The sequence below is a fragment of the Amphiura filiformis genome, chromosome 4 (genome assembly GCF_039555335.1).
Source record: "Amphiura filiformis chromosome 4, Afil_fr2py, whole genome shotgun sequence".
Taxonomy (NCBI): Eukaryota; Metazoa; Echinodermata; class Ophiuroidea; order Amphilepidida; family Amphiuridae; genus Amphiura; species Amphiura filiformis.
Window position 1 is genome coordinate 15,336,105 of NC_092631.1, and position 18,357 is coordinate 15,354,461.

The 18,357-nt window shown below is 36.8% G+C and overlaps 2 protein-coding genes across 2 annotated transcripts in view; one reads left to right on the forward strand and one right to left on the reverse strand.

Annotated features, from left to right (window-relative positions):
• Positions 1 to 15,361, reverse strand: part of LOC140150597 (nudC domain-containing protein 3-like) — a 40,906-nt gene extending 25,545 nt beyond the window's left edge. Inside the window, exons 1-4 of the mRNA XM_072172647.1 lie at positions 15,246 to 15,361; positions 6,055 to 6,136; positions 2,828 to 3,036; positions 1,974 to 2,142 (exon numbers count right to left, since the gene is read on the reverse strand). Of these exons, the coding sequence (XP_072028748.1) occupies positions 1,974 to 2,142; positions 2,828 to 3,036; positions 6,055 to 6,136; positions 15,246 to 15,346 (561 nt within the window). The 5' untranslated portion in view covers positions 15,347 to 15,361. The remainder of the gene's footprint in view (positions 1 to 1,973; positions 2,143 to 2,827; positions 3,037 to 6,054; positions 6,137 to 15,245) is intronic.
• A 100-nt stretch (positions 15,362 to 15,461) lies between these two features.
• LOC140150002 (uncharacterized) overlaps positions 15,462 to 18,357 on the forward strand; it is a 105,799-nt gene continuing 102,903 nt past the window's right edge. Inside the window, exon 1 of the mRNA XM_072172004.1 lies at positions 15,462 to 15,588. The gene's annotated coding sequence lies outside the window, so the exon portion shown is untranslated. The remainder of the gene's footprint in view (positions 15,589 to 18,357) is intronic.

Consider the following 18,357-nt stretch of genomic DNA (forward strand, 5'->3'; position numbering starts at 1 on the left):
TCATAAACACATGGGCATTTGGCAAAGGGCTGAGATCCTGATCTCTACTCTCTGCACAGCCGCTGTGGTTCAGAGCGCTCCACTTCTAGTGTGAGCGAGCGGGCCAAAGCGGCTGGTGTAGAGACTGAAAATTATATTCATTCATAAAACTCACGGCGCATCGATTCTACTACGGGTGACGCTGCATTTAATTGAAAACATCAGCAAATTAATTTTTGACATTTTCTTTCCAGATTTATAAAGAAAATATGAATGTTTTTCAACAGATCATCAAATTACTTTATTATATTTTTTTTAATTACACACACGCTTTATATATTGCTCCCACGCTTTGTAGAAACCCACCCTTTATTCCGCAAAATTTATTTCCCACCTTTTTACAGATTTTCAGAATTCCCAACCCACACTGTAGAAAGCGTGCCAGACAAACAATGATAATGAATAGCCATGTGACCTTCGCTGTCGAGACGTTGTTTTCAGGGTTGTTAAACCCGCGATTTGGTAACCCAATTAGGCGACTTTTGAAGATTTTCCCGGACAATTTCCTGCCCCATAGAATACAAAGGGTAAAGAAAAAAATTGGGCGACTTTTCGATTATTTGACCTGCGATTCGGGCTGAATTTTTTTGGCAACCCTGGTTATTTAGCGTTAATTTAACTAAATTACTACGCCGCTGGTCTCTAAATATTTGAAGTGTTGTCCCATGGTAACAAAACTCCCGAGAACTCAATAAACAATCTGGACAAAGGAATCATCCAATCACGTTTCTATCCATGTGAGATCACCGCAAAAATTCATGATAAAAGGTCACTTTCCCAAAGAAAAATAGTGCAATCCGTCAATTCCCGCCATGATCTCACAACATAAATTACTCAGACCAAAATAATCTCTAGCGCATACAGGGAACCAAGCAAAACGATAGAAATGACTTGTTTCTCAAGACGACTTTTGACTTTTCTCACTTCAAAATAAGTACTTTCCCACCCCAAATTCACTTCTAAAGGAGTGCAATCGATTGCTAAATAACTAAGTAAACCTTGTGACGAAATTCAAAGCCAAATATCATAAACAAAAAGAAACCTTAGCATAAAAAGCAAGAACACAAGTGGCCAAAATATGTAGCAAAAATTTAGTCCTCACTGAGTGCAATGAGTAAGGCTCACCTAGCTACGCTAAGAGCCAAAAATCGATTAAAATTAACTGATCTCTTAGCATTTATACTATATTCACAAAATGTCAGCTTTCTTGTGCGATATACGTACGTGAGCAAACGTTATGAAATACTAATTTATATTCTGCATGTTCTTTATTCATCATTTTTTTCCTGCTTAGTTCGTTCTACATGAATGTATGAAAGAGGGTGGGGGGTGTTTGTATGTATGTAATTGTATTTTATTAGACAAATTAAGAAACTTAGGCTAAGGTTAAGGGGGTGCTTGTTCAGGCCTTTTTGGCCTTCTGAGCATCTCCTCATTCAAATGTGTTGTTTTGCTGTTATTGTATTGTTGTATTTTGAATGAAATAAAGATTGATTGATTGATTGATTGATTGATTGACAACTGTTTGGTTACTAACATGTGTTTAGAGTAGATTATTGAAGTAATCCTGTGTGTAATTTTGGTTCATTTCTATGGACAGGATTTTAAGATATGACCGAGTGAAAAATTACAAGTTTCTTTTTGAGCCCAGTTTATGATATGATGATATCTGTATGTAACCACTTGTTGGGAGTTATTCCCTAGAAAGATCTTAACCCCTGAGCACTACCTGCCAATCTAACATTGCCTTTGATTGGTCAATTACATAATATCTTCATTTTAATCACCAATCAGAATGGAGCTTTGCCAATAATTCACCTCAATTTTTTTGCATAGTGAAATTATTTTAACAATGTTGCTGATTGGTCCAATTGATAATGAAAACTTATCTTTGACCAATAGGCAGGTAGTTCTCATGGGGTTAAACTATATACCTTGATGTGTTCTGCTTTGATTTCTACTGAGAGTTGCTTGGCTGTTTTGATGTTGCTAGGCACAAATACTTTGATATCTACATCCTTGAGTGTCTGACTCCAAGCGTAGGCATCCCGAAGCGCCCCATTGTAGGTGTCAGCAGGGGTCAACGATGGTTTGGTTTTGCTCCTGTGTAGTTAAAAAAATCAATCATATTGTGATTGGTAGATATGAAAAATCGGATTACAATCATGGTATGTACCTGTTGCATGACCCGCTAGATCCCCTGCCTATCGCGGGAGATTAAGAGATATCGCATTGACAAGCTGTTCCTAGCAATTTAACCATATTTGACTCCATGACCCACCTCTGAAATCAAGCACTGCCTACTTGAAGTTGAGATACATATAAATTATAATGCTGTGAAGATGGACACCCATACTTGCTTTGCTTAGATCAACAGATAACATGTTAAAAGATTTATAGCAATTTAACCCTATTTGACCTTCAAAATCTAACCTTAAGATCCACCTCCGAGCTCACCCGCTGCCTACTTGAGGCAAAGCAACACTGTGAAGCTTGACAAATAGCTTAGATCAAGACATACCCTATTTGACCTTCAAATTTGACTCCATTTGACCTTTGACCCATGACACTCTTCCAAACTCAACCACCATCTACTTGAGATACACCTGTGCTGCGAAGATGGACACTCGTATGCACTTAGATCAAGGGATCTTGCATTGATAGTAATTAGGATTTATAGCAAGGTTATATAGCAATTGGGATTTGGCTACATTTTGTAAAACAGGTTGTTTAATTCAAATAAATTAGTGCCATATTTTTCTGGAACTGCGAGAAAGCACACACTTACATGTCTGTTACATTTTCTTCACTATCCTTCTCCTTTGCCTTCTCATTTGAAACGGAGCCAGTAGAAGGATCTTTTGTTTGTTGAGATGATCCTTCACCTTTGGCCTTCTCATCGGATCCGACCTCTACTTCTTGTGCCATAGATGGTGCTGGCCCTTGTTGAATCTCAGCACTTGGAATCTTGGCCATTTGCTCATACTTCATGAAAGCCTATAGATGCATTGTGGAATAAAATGTTGGGTTTAAACAATGTAGGAAAACTGCAATAGTCGGATATAACTTACTTGTGAGTGTAATGTTGGGTATGACCAACATGGGCACCCTTGAGCATTCAGAGAATATCGGGGTCAACCTTTACAATGTAATTTATGCAGGGATCAAAAAATAAAATTTGTTGCGATTTGGTTAGAACCTATTCAAAAATATTCCCTAGGTCACAAAAATTCAGAAAATGTATAAGTTGACACACATAAAACTAATCAGTCTGGGAATATTGATGACTACAATTTCGAGCTTCTCGACCTGCGCGGTTCTCGACGCAAAGCATCGGCCGCAATGCCTCCACCTTGACGCCCATCATTTTAACCGGTGCAATTTCACTTGACCCCAAAATGACCTTCACATTCTTTCATTCATTCATTCATTCATTTATTATTTATTATTTATGACCAACAGGGGCACCCTTGAGCATTAAGAGAATATCGGGGTCAACCTTTGAATTTACGCAGGGATCAAAAATGGTGATTTGACCCCAGATGACCCCAAAATGACCTTGACATTTTTGGCTTGTTTCAGTGGTCATCCTCACAAAATTTCATGAACCTGCGACAATCTATGGCAATTTGACCTTGGATGACCCCAAAATGACCTTGACATTTTTTTCTTGCTACAGTACATGGTAGTCGTTCCCACCAAATTTTATGAACCTGCAACAATATATGGCCATTTGACCCCGGATGACCCCAAATGACCTCACAATGACCTTGCGATTATGCAAATTAGGTACTTAATTACCATATTTTGCAACAAAAACCTGCTAAAATTTGGAGACCCCCAATTGCCACCTCTCCATAAAATTGCATCACTATACGCCTTACCAGTTCCGAGAAATTGCACTCACAAGCTCAGATTGACAGACGAACGGACGGATAACCAGGAAACATAATACCTCCGGTGGAGGCATAAAAAAGTCAAAGGTTGAAATTTGGGCTCTATAGGGGTCAAACACAGCCAAATTATCCAATTTTGATGAAAATATTCTCAAAATGTTGGTCATGTTATATTATTTCAGAAAAGAAATAGTTTGCACTATCAACAATGTTCCGTTATTATTCTATGGGCGGACGGACCTTTCAAGTAGGGTCGGTTGTTCAGGTGCGTTCGGTCATTTGGGAAACAATTGTAAAAATCTGTAAATAATTTACTTTTTTTTTGCAATTGTTTAACTTTATTTTGCATTTTGCACGCTTTTTTTTCAGTTAAAATAAATCTACTTATTGCCCCAAACAGCTCATTTTACATGCATACAACAGATTCCATATATATGGTCGAATCCAACCAAAAGTGAACATGGGCCAAAAATAAAAGTCCAAAATAAAAATGCCTCCATATTTTTTTTTCCTTTTGCCCATTGATTGAAGGCATGTTGGCCTTATTATAGGAACCAAAAGTGCCATTACTAATCTTGAAAAATAAATCCAGGACGTGTGATAGTAAATGTGACATCATAACCCAATGTTACCTACGAATACCACTGGGATGCTTTCACTATCGCAATACTAATCAATCTAAAACAAATGGTATATTCCCGTTAATGCTTTTTTCGTGTATTGTAGACCACAGGGTGTCAGGAAAATGCTAGCTCAACCAGAAAATATTTGTTTTTATTTTCATAACGCGAACAATATGATCTTATTCAATTTATGCTAGTTTATTTTTGAAAATGAAGTTTACATGTAGGTCAGTTTCTGTATTTTATTTATAAAATGAGTATGAATCAATTTACATATTATGTTAATGAATGAATAAAATGGTTGTTTTTAGATCTGTTTCAGCTGGTACGTCCAAATGAATAAATGTCATTACATTAGATCAAAAAAATTGTGATGCTTTTAGCAAGATTTTGAACACTTCATTTTGATACAAGTAGTTTAACAGCAAATTTACATAATAAATGATTGTTGAATGAATCTGTATATGGGTAATAATATTGTCCAGGGGTACCACTTAAAGTTTTTGACAATTAATTTCCATTGGTAGGGACACATCATTACACAATGTCATGTATTATGCTGTATTCGTAAGCAACATTTAACCTCAGACGGAGACAATGACACACAAGGCAACAGCAATTAAAATTTTTCGTCTATCCATTCTGAAACCAATAATGTAATGAAATCAAATCACCACGACGGTGACCAGCGCTGACGAGAGGGCAGCTCTCATTGGTCAACACACGATGCTGTCACGCAGCTATGGCAACACCCGGGAAAACACAGACCTGATCGGTATGAACCGGAATTGTTTCCGCGTGGGGTCAAATTTGTTTTCTTACCGTTTCACGTTAGAAAACTTTATTCAGTACATATTTTTCAACAATTAAGCCGTATTCAGTTCTGCATGGCATGCATGTATGTGAATTCGCAACTTTCATTGACATATGATTTGATAGCGAACGTACGTGCCTTCTTTATGTACCGATATGGGCATTGGCATGAATGGCAGTGTTTTACAATACTGTCATGAAGTCAAATTGTATTTGTAGGCAACATTCGCCACCGAAAGCTACCTTACTTATTTTGTTAATATCTCAGTTCTAGTTAAATGCAGGCTATCGAAACTTGGTCGTATTAAAGAGTGTATTACCCTGCACCTATTGCTTAAATATTATTTATTATTCTCGCAGTTCGTGGAAATGATAATTTGTTTAATACTTTTAAGTTATGGCCCTGAACATGCTGTGTACACTTTTCATTGGATTCGACCATATGAATGCCAATTTTGGCAAAATAAATGCTGATTTAACATGCATGTATTCAGCAAACTAAAAAAAACCAAAAATGTTAAATCTGGATTGGCAGGGCCAATAAAATAATTGTTGCTGCCTTACTGATATTCTGGAATAATCAGCTTGCCCAAATGATACATGACATATCAGGAGGGAGAGAGATGATGCCCATGTAATTCTAGATTCACTTCCCATACTTCATTTAATTTCCCTGAACATACCTGCATTACTAGTCTGCGTGCCATTCCGGGAGGCAATCCCATAGTATCCTTGTCATCACGCATAGTACGATAGAAATCAGTCCTACACAGAAAAAATCATATAGAAGCAAGACATCATTAATGGGTAAAACTGAGACTCAAGGTGTGCAGGAATAAAGTAAAATCTTTTCTCCCAGTCAGACAGGACTAAAACCAGCATGTGACCACGACCACCAGGGACCGCTATCTTTGGCTAAAATAGGTTGTAGCCCTGTATGGTCAGGTGATGGTTTGGGGAGTCCAGTACGGTACCAAAATGTATGGGTTAATTTTTGGCTGCTAGGAACACATGATTTTGGAGGCAAAAAAATGCACCCTGATTTTCCAAAAAATGCAAAAATCTGTGATTTCCCACCAAAATTGTTTTATAATTTTTTTTGCAGATTTGGAGAGTCCCTGGACCTAACATCAAGTGGTGTAATCAGTAAAAAAATTTTTTTTTGTGATCTTAACATTTTTTTTAAACGGATTTGGAGAGTCTCTTAAAGTGCATCAGTTTTGTACACAAGTATGGTATATCTTAAGTTACAAATCTGCCAATTTTGATACAAACTTGTAATTTTTTGATAATTTTTTTCTACAACCACGAATGAAATGCAAAAAAAAAAAATGTTTGGAGCCAAAATACCCAAATAATCCAATTGCATATATATATATATTCTTAGCAGCCCAAGTTTTTTTTCGATGGTCTTGAGAATTTAGACCCGATCCCTTGTTCAGGCAATGCAAAACATTTCACTTCAACTGAACACACTGCACAGACATACATTAGTGCGACAATTGAAATAAACACAAGTCATCACAATCAAGTTTATTTTTGAAATAAACACACATTCAAGTAAACATTGGATATTATTTAGATGATATTATACTACTGCAAATGTTAAATAATTTGGTACTTACAAGAAATATTTTGATTCCTATCAGGAAGCTCTTTGGAGAAATATCAAAAATATTAGGGGACTCCCCGATTATGTGTTGACATAGCATTTGCAATTTTCCACAGAAATGAATAGTAAATTTGTAACAAATAAATAGGGCCTCACTCATTTCCCTTGATCGTGTCACATATATTGATTCCTTCAAACGTATTTCACTCATTCTGAGCATGTGCAGAAGGCGTCACTGCACAACTTTGGACGTCATAGTTCAGATAAGATTCATCCTCTGGGCGGCTCACAGAATTCAGGCCACAATCCTAAAAAAATTTTGACCATGCTTTATGAACTAAATCCATTTGCATCTAAGTTATGAGATGATACTTTGACTCATTTACCAACGTTGGGGATTATTTTTTAAGATGGATGCGCTCAGGGCTGGAAAAAGTGCACAATTTCCCGGGAACATAGTTAAGATTTTCCCCTATTTCCCACTATTCCTTATGTATTTCTTTATTTAGAACTCAAACATTTCACTCCAAATCACAAAATTTCCCTGGAACCAGGTTTCCAAGTTCCCTATTTTTTTCCAGGCATGGATGCGCTGTAGTGCTGGTATTGCCAAGCATTTTCATTGTCGACAATCGACAAAATTAAAAAGCTGACATCGACAACTGTCGACAATCAGGCCTTATTAATAACCCCCAAAATCGTCACACAAACCTGGCAAATTTTGCGACAATCCGGGTGCAAAATTCAGCAACCTACATTCTACAACACGCTGCGGGAATACCATGAAAGCGATACAAACTGGCAATGAACAGGCATGAGATTTTTCTTTAAATATGACCCCCCATACTCGGCAGTGGGGTTTGACTCCCACCCTTTTTATTTTACCCCCACCCTTTTATTGAGGCACCCTTTATACTGAAAATTCCTGACCCCCACGCTTTTTACTGAGGCACCCTTTATACTGAAAATTCTTGACCCCCACCACTTTTTGCTTTTTCCGCTATTTGTTCGAAGTATGAAGTACGCCGAATTCTGCACCTATTTCACATGTGCGAGTCCGATGTTTTTCTCTCCAATAAGTTAATTGATACATTACGTGAACAATGCAAATTATATGTGAAAAACTACTACTGCACTGTAAAATAAGCATTTTAATGAATAACTGTACTTTTATGGTGTTCAAATGTTGTTCTTGTCATGAAACTTGACGTACGCTGTGTTCAGCGACTATATCCTACTTCTTCCGTGCTGCTTCGCTCAATCAATTACGCATGTCAATGACTTCACTCATATACGATCAATGTAAAGAAAAATAACACGTCATGGAAAATCGGACATTTGCATATGACGTAGGTGTTTTGGCAGCGCTTCCAGGGAGGATATTGTGTACATTGCACTGGATTCACGTAAACAAGCGCGAGCCTGCATCAAATGGAATTTTATCTTGCGACATAGTGTGCAAGTTTTGGTGATTTTTCTTGGAACTATGATTATTTTATCATTCAATAAAAATATACTGTAAGTTGGAAGCCCCACGCTTTTTATTTTAATCCCACGCTTTATATCAGTCCACGCTTTTTACCCAAAAAGTTTAAACCCCCACGCTTTCACCAATTTTCAGAATTTCGAACCGGCACGCATTATAAAGCGTGGACTGCCGAGTGTGCCCCTGAGATCAATGTGAATCCGGTGAAACATTAGGGGGGGGGCAATCATTCATCAGGCAATGTTTACGAAAACGAAGTTGATGAAAATAAAATACCTGTAAAAATTACAGCGATAAACACGAGGTTGAAAAATATTTCCAAGACACGAGTATCGCCATTAGGCATGGCCCGGTAACCTGGATAAAATTTAACGCAATCGATCGTCCAATCCTAGTTCACCTGAGTGATCACGTGGTTTGCTGAATGAACGGTATCGGTGTCGGGACAAGGATTGTTACTTGTAAACAAATCGTTTCGCCGGCACGTTTCAAGAAATTAAATTTACGATGTTTTGATAGGGATCGTTTTATTTTAACCTCTGGCATGAGTAGGCTTGTTATCGACAGAGCTACTGACGCCAATATTGTCGACAATGAATTTTTTTCAGATTTTTCCGACAGTCGATATTGAGACTTTCATTGTCGACAAAATAGTAATCAATAAAAAATCATGCACGGCTAGTAATTAGTAGTAAAAATATAAAACCAAGAGCTTCACAATCCAGACAAAATGACCCTACAAAAAACAAAGGGAAGCCAATTAGTATATTTACACTTAGATGGGTATAGGCCTACCATGATAACGCCAATAGAATTGCCATGATCCGAGTTAAAATGCCGTCCAAACCTCCAAGCTAAAAACTTTTTACCAATAGCTAGCGTGGAAAGTAACTATGTAAACAACAAGTCACAGCAACTGTACACGGCACATGTTGAGCTAAACAGCTAATTATAAATGCACGGTCGAGGGGTTCACTGTACTCGCCAGGCACTCGTGTAATAATAGGTGATTTCCTGTGATGGTTTGTTTATTATCCACAGATGTAATTATTTTCTTTCTCTTGGTTTCTTTCTTTTTTCTTTTCTTTTCTTTCTTTTATGTTTTTTTTTTCTTTTTTCTCTTGATTCTTTTATTCTTTCTTCTCCGCGAATCAACTTTGATTTGCGTGTGTACCAAGTTAGGCGAATCACTGCGCGAATTGATTCGATGACCCTGCAGCTAAATCAGCTCTATCGATATTATAATAATTTATGCATATGACGTATTGGGGAATACCGCGGAATTCCCATCCTGATTGGTTGTGCAGAGTTGTTTACAGAAAGAATTCACGTGTTCGGAGATTAAGAGATGAAATCGTCCGTGTGAGGAGGAATAGCGAGAATGTGCGCAATTCTAAAAATAACATGCCCTCAAATTCACCTTGGGAAACCCGACATTGAAGGGCGCAGGGACTTCACGTGTCGAGTGTAAGTGTTTACTAATTTTTCCCAGGGACGCACTGTACAGTCGGGAGTGTTGTCACTGAGTGGATAATATTTTGTGGTTTTATTATACAATGGACAATGGAATGTAGAGGCGTTGTTGGTCAATTGGGCGCAACAAAAAAAGTTCTTAGAAATGACAATTTTTTATAAGCTTAAACGTCACTTTTTATCTCTCAAATTTGTGAAAATATGGTACCAAATGGCGTCAAATTAATGTCCATTTTTGAAATAATACTCAGACACCCCCCCCTCCGTACATGTATGTGGTGCAACGCTGTGTGTGAGCTATTAATAGCGAACTCGTCATGTCGTAACTCATGGGTCAGTCCATTACTACCGTGTAGGCACTGGGAGGGCAAGCTGATGCTTTAATACTGCTTGTAAAGATGTAATTATATTTCTTGGCCTGTCTATGGATTAATTATTATTTAGCTGATTTATTTTTAAAATATTAAAGTGAGATGATACGGCAATGAGTTGATTGGGTTCATGATAACACAGTCATATTGAAGTGAAGTCCTTCCCCCGAACCACTTTTGAACTGCTTTTTTGGGAGTCCCCTGCACACGTCATTACATCATCGCTGCATGCTTTCACCGTTGAATAAATTTGACCTTGTAAATCATTGTAATGAATCCTCAAAATAAAGGAGAAAAAGCAAATAAATGAAGCCATCCAACAAGAATAATGTTTGGAAGTTCGTCAATTCATTCAAGGGAAATATGGTAGGATAAAGTTCGTACAGGTAACAAGTGCTATTTTAGGGTCATGGAATTCGCCATCGTCGGCCGTCATGGATGCACAAATAACGCATTGAGTGCTTAATTCGGAAGCTTTATAAAGACTATATTTTTCACTTGTTTGTCGACAAAGATTCGACGTCGGATTCAGAGTTTTGGCGACATGTCGCCAAAGAAAAATGAAACGATAACAAGCCTAGGCATGAGAGATTGAGAATGTGGGTTAAAGATAAACCACTCTGTGTTCTCATTTTGCAACTAAAATAGGCTTCTCATAAAGCTTAAATTTGCGGGCCATTATGCTGGCCATCCACGTATTTGAAACATGGTGGATATACCAAGCACCCTCACTACGTTCGGGTCTGTGAGGGTGCTCGACCAGGCATAGCCAAATAGATCGAAAAAGTAATGATGAAAACGCTAAAGAAACATTCACGAGAATGTCAGGTAAATCGACAAAGATAGACATGTCCACATTGCTTATTATAGAGGGCGACATTCAATCCAAAATGTGGCGACCACAGTAGCTCACACTCAATGGCTTAACTGTGTAATCCCCATAGGGAAATACAAAAATTTGAAATTTGGACACCAGAAACTTGGAGACGTAGTCTAAAAAGTTCTGGTACTTTATCCTTGATACAGAAGTCAGCATGCAGTGAAAGTTAGATTTCATAAAATAAAATTGCCTTTGTGTAAAATGGATCATCATGGTAAAAAAAGATGCATTACATGCTTTTTTTGTACAGTAAGTCATTGTAAGGTATTGTCAATGATGGCCGCAGAATAAAGTTTTCTAACTCGTGAAACAGTTAGACAACCCATTTGACCCAAGCAGAGATACTTCCGGGTCGTATTTTGTCAGACCGGAATTCCCCGGGAGTTTCCATGGTCGCGATTTTAGCATCGTTGTTTCAACCAATGAGAGCGCTCCTTTCATATGGGTTTGGCCACAGAGATCGCAGATTTTGATCATTGCATTTGTTGACCAGCAACCGGGAGGACGTTAAAAATTTATTTCCCACCCACCTCTCCCATTTAAAGGGGAAGTGTAGTGCTACTAAATGCAAGATCATTTAGTCAAGCAGTGATTTATAAAAATTGTGTTTAAAATTTTAAAAAAGCAAGTGTTGCTGTTGTATTTAACACATTTGATTGGAACCGGAAAATTGATTCAAGCTAAATTGATTATTGCTTGTTGACAGCATGCTTTATGCATGCTTTATACCGTTTTGCTTTAAAACATGTGGAAAAGAAATCGCAAAAGTGATTTGATCTAAAAACTCATAATGTTGGATGGCATGCCATAGGCATGCCTCTTTGTTTGACATAGTTAAAGATGTATTCAAGAAATATTCTAAAAAATTAAATAATTAATTAAAAAACTGACATGTTAGGTCAGTTAAAATAATGAATGCACGGAAATTCAACATAGTGCGACAGATAGCAATTTCATTTATAAAGGTTAAGTTAATCATTCTTTTTAAATAAATTCATCTTCAAAATTCTACCAACAGTAAGGAAGTGAATCTTAAGAGAAAAGCATATTATGTCAACCAATAGAAAAAAAGTAATAATTAGGAGATGTTTGTCTCTTTTAGCTTACATCTTCACGTTATATGCACATGTATATCCATATTTCATACTAATATTATATCACATTCATTCTTTCAGTCGTTGTATCTTCCAGGTCCATCACCTCGAGGATTCATCCCAGGCCGTAGCCCTCGGAGCAACTGATTGTATGCACTAAAATCATAGAAGAAAAATTTGATAGTGAAAGTTTCCAGCCATTATAAAGATTCCCTACAGGTGAATAAAATGGGAAAAAAAAAAAAAAAAAAAATTCCTTTTTGGGTTGTAGTGAATATCATTTTCACTCTTTGGATTCCGCGTTTTACAGTCGGCTGCATGCTGTAGAATTTAAATTGGGTCCAGTATTCTCACTTGCGCTCTGGAATCCTCCATTTTGATTGTTATGGGATTGGGATTCACGTTCCTCAGTCGGGTGGTCGCTGAAGAATAGAAATTGGGTCGAGCCTTTTCGCTTTTACTTTTGAATCTCCCCTTTTTTGTCTGTTTTTTCTGGGTTTTGCAAAACCCTGTGCATTAAATGCTTAATGGCTGGAATCTTTAATGGAAAAGTGCATGAAATAAATTTATTGTCTATCCCGATGGTCAATAAGTGGTCCTACGATATTGCATTCCGTGTGTTTCCTTGTCTCTGTCTTGGGTTAAAAGTGTAGTTTTTTTAAAATAGACATTTGCCCATAACTTTGCTAATTTTTGACCTACAGACATGGTTGACCCCTCATTTTTTAAGTTAAATAATCACCTTTTTAAACAAAATAATTTCCATGTGAAATATCCTACTTGAAAATTTTGTGAACATGCCTAACAAAGATGTAAAGAATAAGAGATCCTGAAAATACCTTGGTTAATTTTTGTTAGGATGTTTAACTTTTCGAGCTTTCTTAGCCAAAGTTTTTGTTTACTTTTTGTTGATACATGCAAAGCTCTTGTCGACAATCGGCAAAAGTGCCAAGTTTTGTCGACAAAAGTCACAAAGCCTTGTCGATAACGACACTAAGGCCTAAAAAAAAAAAAATTTTGGTTTCCGGTATCCCGACCGACCGTGTAAAACCCTGCCGACTCAAGTAATTTTATCCAATTTTTGAAAAAAAAATTTAAAAAAAAAAAAAAATTCAAATACAATGCATTTTGAAATCATTAATAGAGTATGACATGAATACAAATTATCAATTTTCATATTAAAAATACAAAATATCTTGAATTTTTTTTTTAGGTCAACCATGAATGATCCTAGCATCTAGGTCTAGGTCCAGGGACACTCCAAAACAAAATAAAAAACTTTAAAAAAAAAAAAAAAAAATATTTTTTTTGAAATTCGAGTATAATCCCACCCCCAATTATGAAAAAAGTTGAAATCAATTTCTCCCCTAATATTAAGTGGGTAAGGGCAAGGGTTTTGGGTTAGGTTGGTTGGGCTTGGGTGGGTTTGTATAGTTATTCATGTAGTAGGTTGGGGTGGGTTTGAGGGCTACTATAATAGTTTGCATCATGGATCCAAAATTTTTTTCCTACCTACCGTCCCAGTTTTTTTCAGCAATGTAACCGGAAACCAAAGATTATTTTTGTTAGGCCTAAGGGACCATTCATAAATACTTTGGTGGGGGGGGGGGGGGGCTGGGCACTTGGAAATTTTGGAGTCAAACTTTTTGACCCCCCTCCAGAGAACCTAAAACTTTTTTGACCCCCCTCTATAGACATACAAAACTTTTTTGACCCCCCTTTTCAAAGCCAAGAGGTTATAAAACAGTCTGGGGAGGGGGGGGGGCTACTCCATTTGTGCAAATTCAGTCACAATTATAGGCCTACATGTTTGTTCATACATTTATTTATAGGTCTGTTTCCTAAAAACATGAAAGTTGAATGTGTTTTTCACATGCTGTGACTTGTATGAAGTTTAATTTCAATTTATGCATTCTAATTTTTGGAAAATACATGTTTCATTCTTATAACCAATAATTAAATTAATAACAGTAACACAAAAAAGGGAAATTGACAGTGACGTAGCTAAGGCTTGTGGCACCCAGGGCTAAGGATAGGTGTCACTCCGATTCTTGAAATAATTATTTGCCCAGTCCCCCCCACCAAAGTATTTATGAACGGTCCCTAATGCACTGGGTATTTCCTTTGATATACTTTGAGGTTTGCACTACAGAAGCGTCCTCACTTAATATATTCAAGCAAAGAGATACAAACAGTAAGTAATAGTTTGCATTAGCTCGAGATACTCTAGCTAAAATACAGGTTTACATTTACTATCTTACATTATCTTGTTGTATTTCAGCTAGAGCTCCAAACGACAAGCTTCCGGGTTTTTTTGGAGAACAATACTGTTACGTATTAAGATAAAGAAGAAACCCGCCTCGGAGCCCGCCCTACTCATTATTTCATTGTACTTTTAATATTGCAATTTGCCTCCCCACATTACGTAATCAACACAAAGCTTTTGTGAGGATTAGTGAGTGGATAAGAAATTGACAGTGGAGGATACTGAAGGACACGCCGATTGTTAGTTGTCAATCATGAATTGCCGCAACATTTTACTGCATGGCATTCCGCAAAACACCAAGACAAATTATGCCGTATTTTTCCAAAGATCATCTCATATGAAGTAAGCTGAATGCGATCTGTACTTTTGTAACATTCCGATCGCTTTTGATCACCTATTATCGGCGAATTTGCTTGAAAACACGTGAGTTCATGTTGTGTAAACATAATTAGCATAGACACAAATGAAATTACGATGCAATACAATGCAATTTGAATGGGCAGCAGATCTATAGAAATAACGTTGCCCGGTTTTATGCAGAATTAGACCCTGTCTGGTTTGCATGCACATATGTACGACAAGGTTTCCGAATTCGCCGACCATGATTGAGACGCATGCATGTGACGATTTTTTGGACACACTTTCTACGTCATGTAGTAACTTTTTGACGCTCCAAGTTAATGCAAACTAACCTCCTATACAAAAACTCGAACACTACATCGAGGAAATTATCTATCTGTCTCACATTCTGCAAAATATCCCCCAAGTTTTGGTCGAACTGCTGAGCCGTCATTTCCACTTCTGTAAAGTTTCGGGATTGTTTACCTTCCCACAATGCCACGCTGCTAATGCCCTGAAAACCCGGAAGTGCATCAGAAAGCAACACAGAAAGTCATGCCGAGTTCTTGATGATGCAGGAGTTTAAAGGTTTTACTTTTGTACGAAATCAACAAAGATTTGATATGTTGTTATTGTGGGGTTGTTTTGTTTTATCTGAATCTTAAGTTGTACAACAAATTCGTGTTTTAATCTTCGGTAAGTGCCGTAATATTATCAATCAAAATAGGCGTAACCTGTCCTAAACTGTTCACACAGTCACCAGTGCAGTCATTGCAGTGACAGTCATTGACATTGTTGTCAGCTGTGTGTCAGATCAAAGGCGATTTTATTTTATGATAAACTATCACTGCATGATGACTAGGGTAGTGTACAAGGATAAAGTACCAGTACTTTTAAAACTACGTCGCCAAGTTTCTGGTGTCCAAATTTCAAAATTTTGTATTTTCCTATGGGGATTACACAATTAAACCATAAATGATTTACTGTGCCTTAGGCTGTGGTCGCAACTTTTTGAGCTTTTTGAGTTGAACGTCGCCCTCTATAATAAGCAATGTGGACATACCTATCGATGACATGTCATGAAATGAATGATATATGCAGATCAAAATTCAAAAGCACCCAATAAAAAATAAGTATTGTAATGGATTTATTCATACAGTTGGTCATGTTGGTAAAACAGAACTTCAGAAGTAGACTGCAGAACTCAGTCTTCAATGATAGTCAGTAATTTATCTTTTGGTCGTTACATGCATGACTATCGAAGACTGAGTTCTTATGATACATCTTCCGAGGAGCAGTTTCAGACAATAGCTCGAGTACTGAGGTACGGTATTAAAAAGCAAAGAAAATTGGAATTTAGCACGGATGTCACCAGGCCCGTGACGCAGGATTTTTTTGGGGGTGCTGATTTTGAAAAAGTGGACTTTTTTTCCAAAGGGGGGGGATTTTGTGAAATGTGGACTTTTCCGCCAAATTTGGACATTTTTTGAACAAAAAAGCATAAAAAACCTGATTTTTTTGACTCGCTACGCTTGAAATTTTGAGACTAATTGTTTACTTTTTGCAAATTTGGGGAGGTGCGGTCGCACCCCCCGCACCCCCCCTGCGTACGGGCCTGGATGTCACCTCTGTGTGTACTCGGTTGTGTTACGACACAATCCTTTTGATGTGTGTATATTTCCATCCCACATGCCATGTGGTCATTTTCACGGTAAAGGGTGTAACTTTGGATTTTTAACATTTTGATCCGTAGTTTTCTAATAAAGCCACAGAATTCCATGATTTTTGGCCACATAAGTCATCTAGTTAGCAGCTACCTTGGGTAGCATAATCATCTTCGGGAGTTACTGCGTTCAGTTTTAGCAGGCTTAAATGTACCTAATATTGCCATTTTGAAAAACTATAAAAACAGTAACATTTTTGTAAAACCCTGTGTTTTCTTCAGTTAGTTCATGGATAATTTTTCTTATCCTGAAAGTATGGTCATATGTTCAGTAAACACTGCCACATTAGATTTAATTGTGAACAGCCCTGTATTTTGAGAACCGGACTTGATATTTGTCGCTTCGAGGCTTCGTTTTCCGTTAACAATTGTTAACAAACTTTGTGGGTATAGCTTTGGTTCATAATTCTTGGTTATTTCTTCACTTCTTCTTGATTCATAACAGTTGATATCTTAACTTGAAATGGGTAACAAAAATTAGTTGATTTGCAAGCTTTTAAAATTTTTATAAAATCTTGACTTCAAAGAGCCGATTTTCCGTTAACTTTTTGAAGCCTCCGAAACAAACTGTTCAGCAAGCTTGGGCAAATATAAATAAAAGAGCTCATCCAATCTATTTATCAAAATGTAGCAAAGTAGATCCTCAAGTCACTTGTTTTTAAATCATGGAGATATATATCACCGTTTGAAAATGGGACCCAACACAAACTTTCCGTTAACAATTGAAGCCTCCGAAACAAATGAAGCCTCCGAAACAACAGTAAACTTAATTATCATCTATGCATATCTAAATTGGTATGTTCCATATTGATATCTGCATTGTAATTGTTGCATGATATGTGCAGAATGTCATAAATTTAAAAAAAATTGATATTATGGTTAATGCTTGAAAAATATACTGATATCCAATAAAGCCCGTTTCGTAGGCTTCACATGCAAATAACACCATACTTAACAAATGGGTGAAAAAATTATCATGTTATAAATCTGCAATATCTGCCGCATAGAATCATTGATTCAATACACACAAGAAAATAACAGCTTAGATGATCCCAACAGTGTTGTTTTCAAAAAAACTACTTCTGCCATGTTTAACCATTGTAAACATGAAGCCTCCGAAACAAAAAAAATGACTTGCTGTGATAATTTAATTTTTGTCACAACTGAAATTCAATACTTAGAAGCAAAGCATGAAAATTGGTAATTGTGATATTTTTACCTATTTTTTCATGTCAACTTGTAGTAGTTAGCCAAATATTTTACTTTTATGATCACCTGTGTTGTTAACTGAAGCCTCCGAAACACAAATCGCTTGAATTGCCAATTTATAAAAAATAACTCCAATTTCTGTGAAACTTGGCTGGGAGGTTCCTTTCATCAAGTAGTATTTGTACATGAAGTTAGACATTTAAATTATTTTAGGAACCCAATTAAAACTTAAAAAATATGTTTAAGGTTGGGAAATTTCCATTGCAAATGACCCTTGATGTTAAAAATTTTCAAAATTGCAATTACAAACATAGCAAAACATGGTATAAAATTTAACTTATATCTGTTGACTTACTTTGGAATGGGATTTCACATGTATTCCAGCTTTCATGTCATAATTTTCTGAGCTTATGTAAAATACATTTTTCTTAGATTTTAACCAAAATGTTATGGAAATGTCAATTTTTTTTTTTTTATTCAAAAGGTTTAAGCCTTGAAACACTATTTTACTGGAATTTAAGTTGCTTCTATGC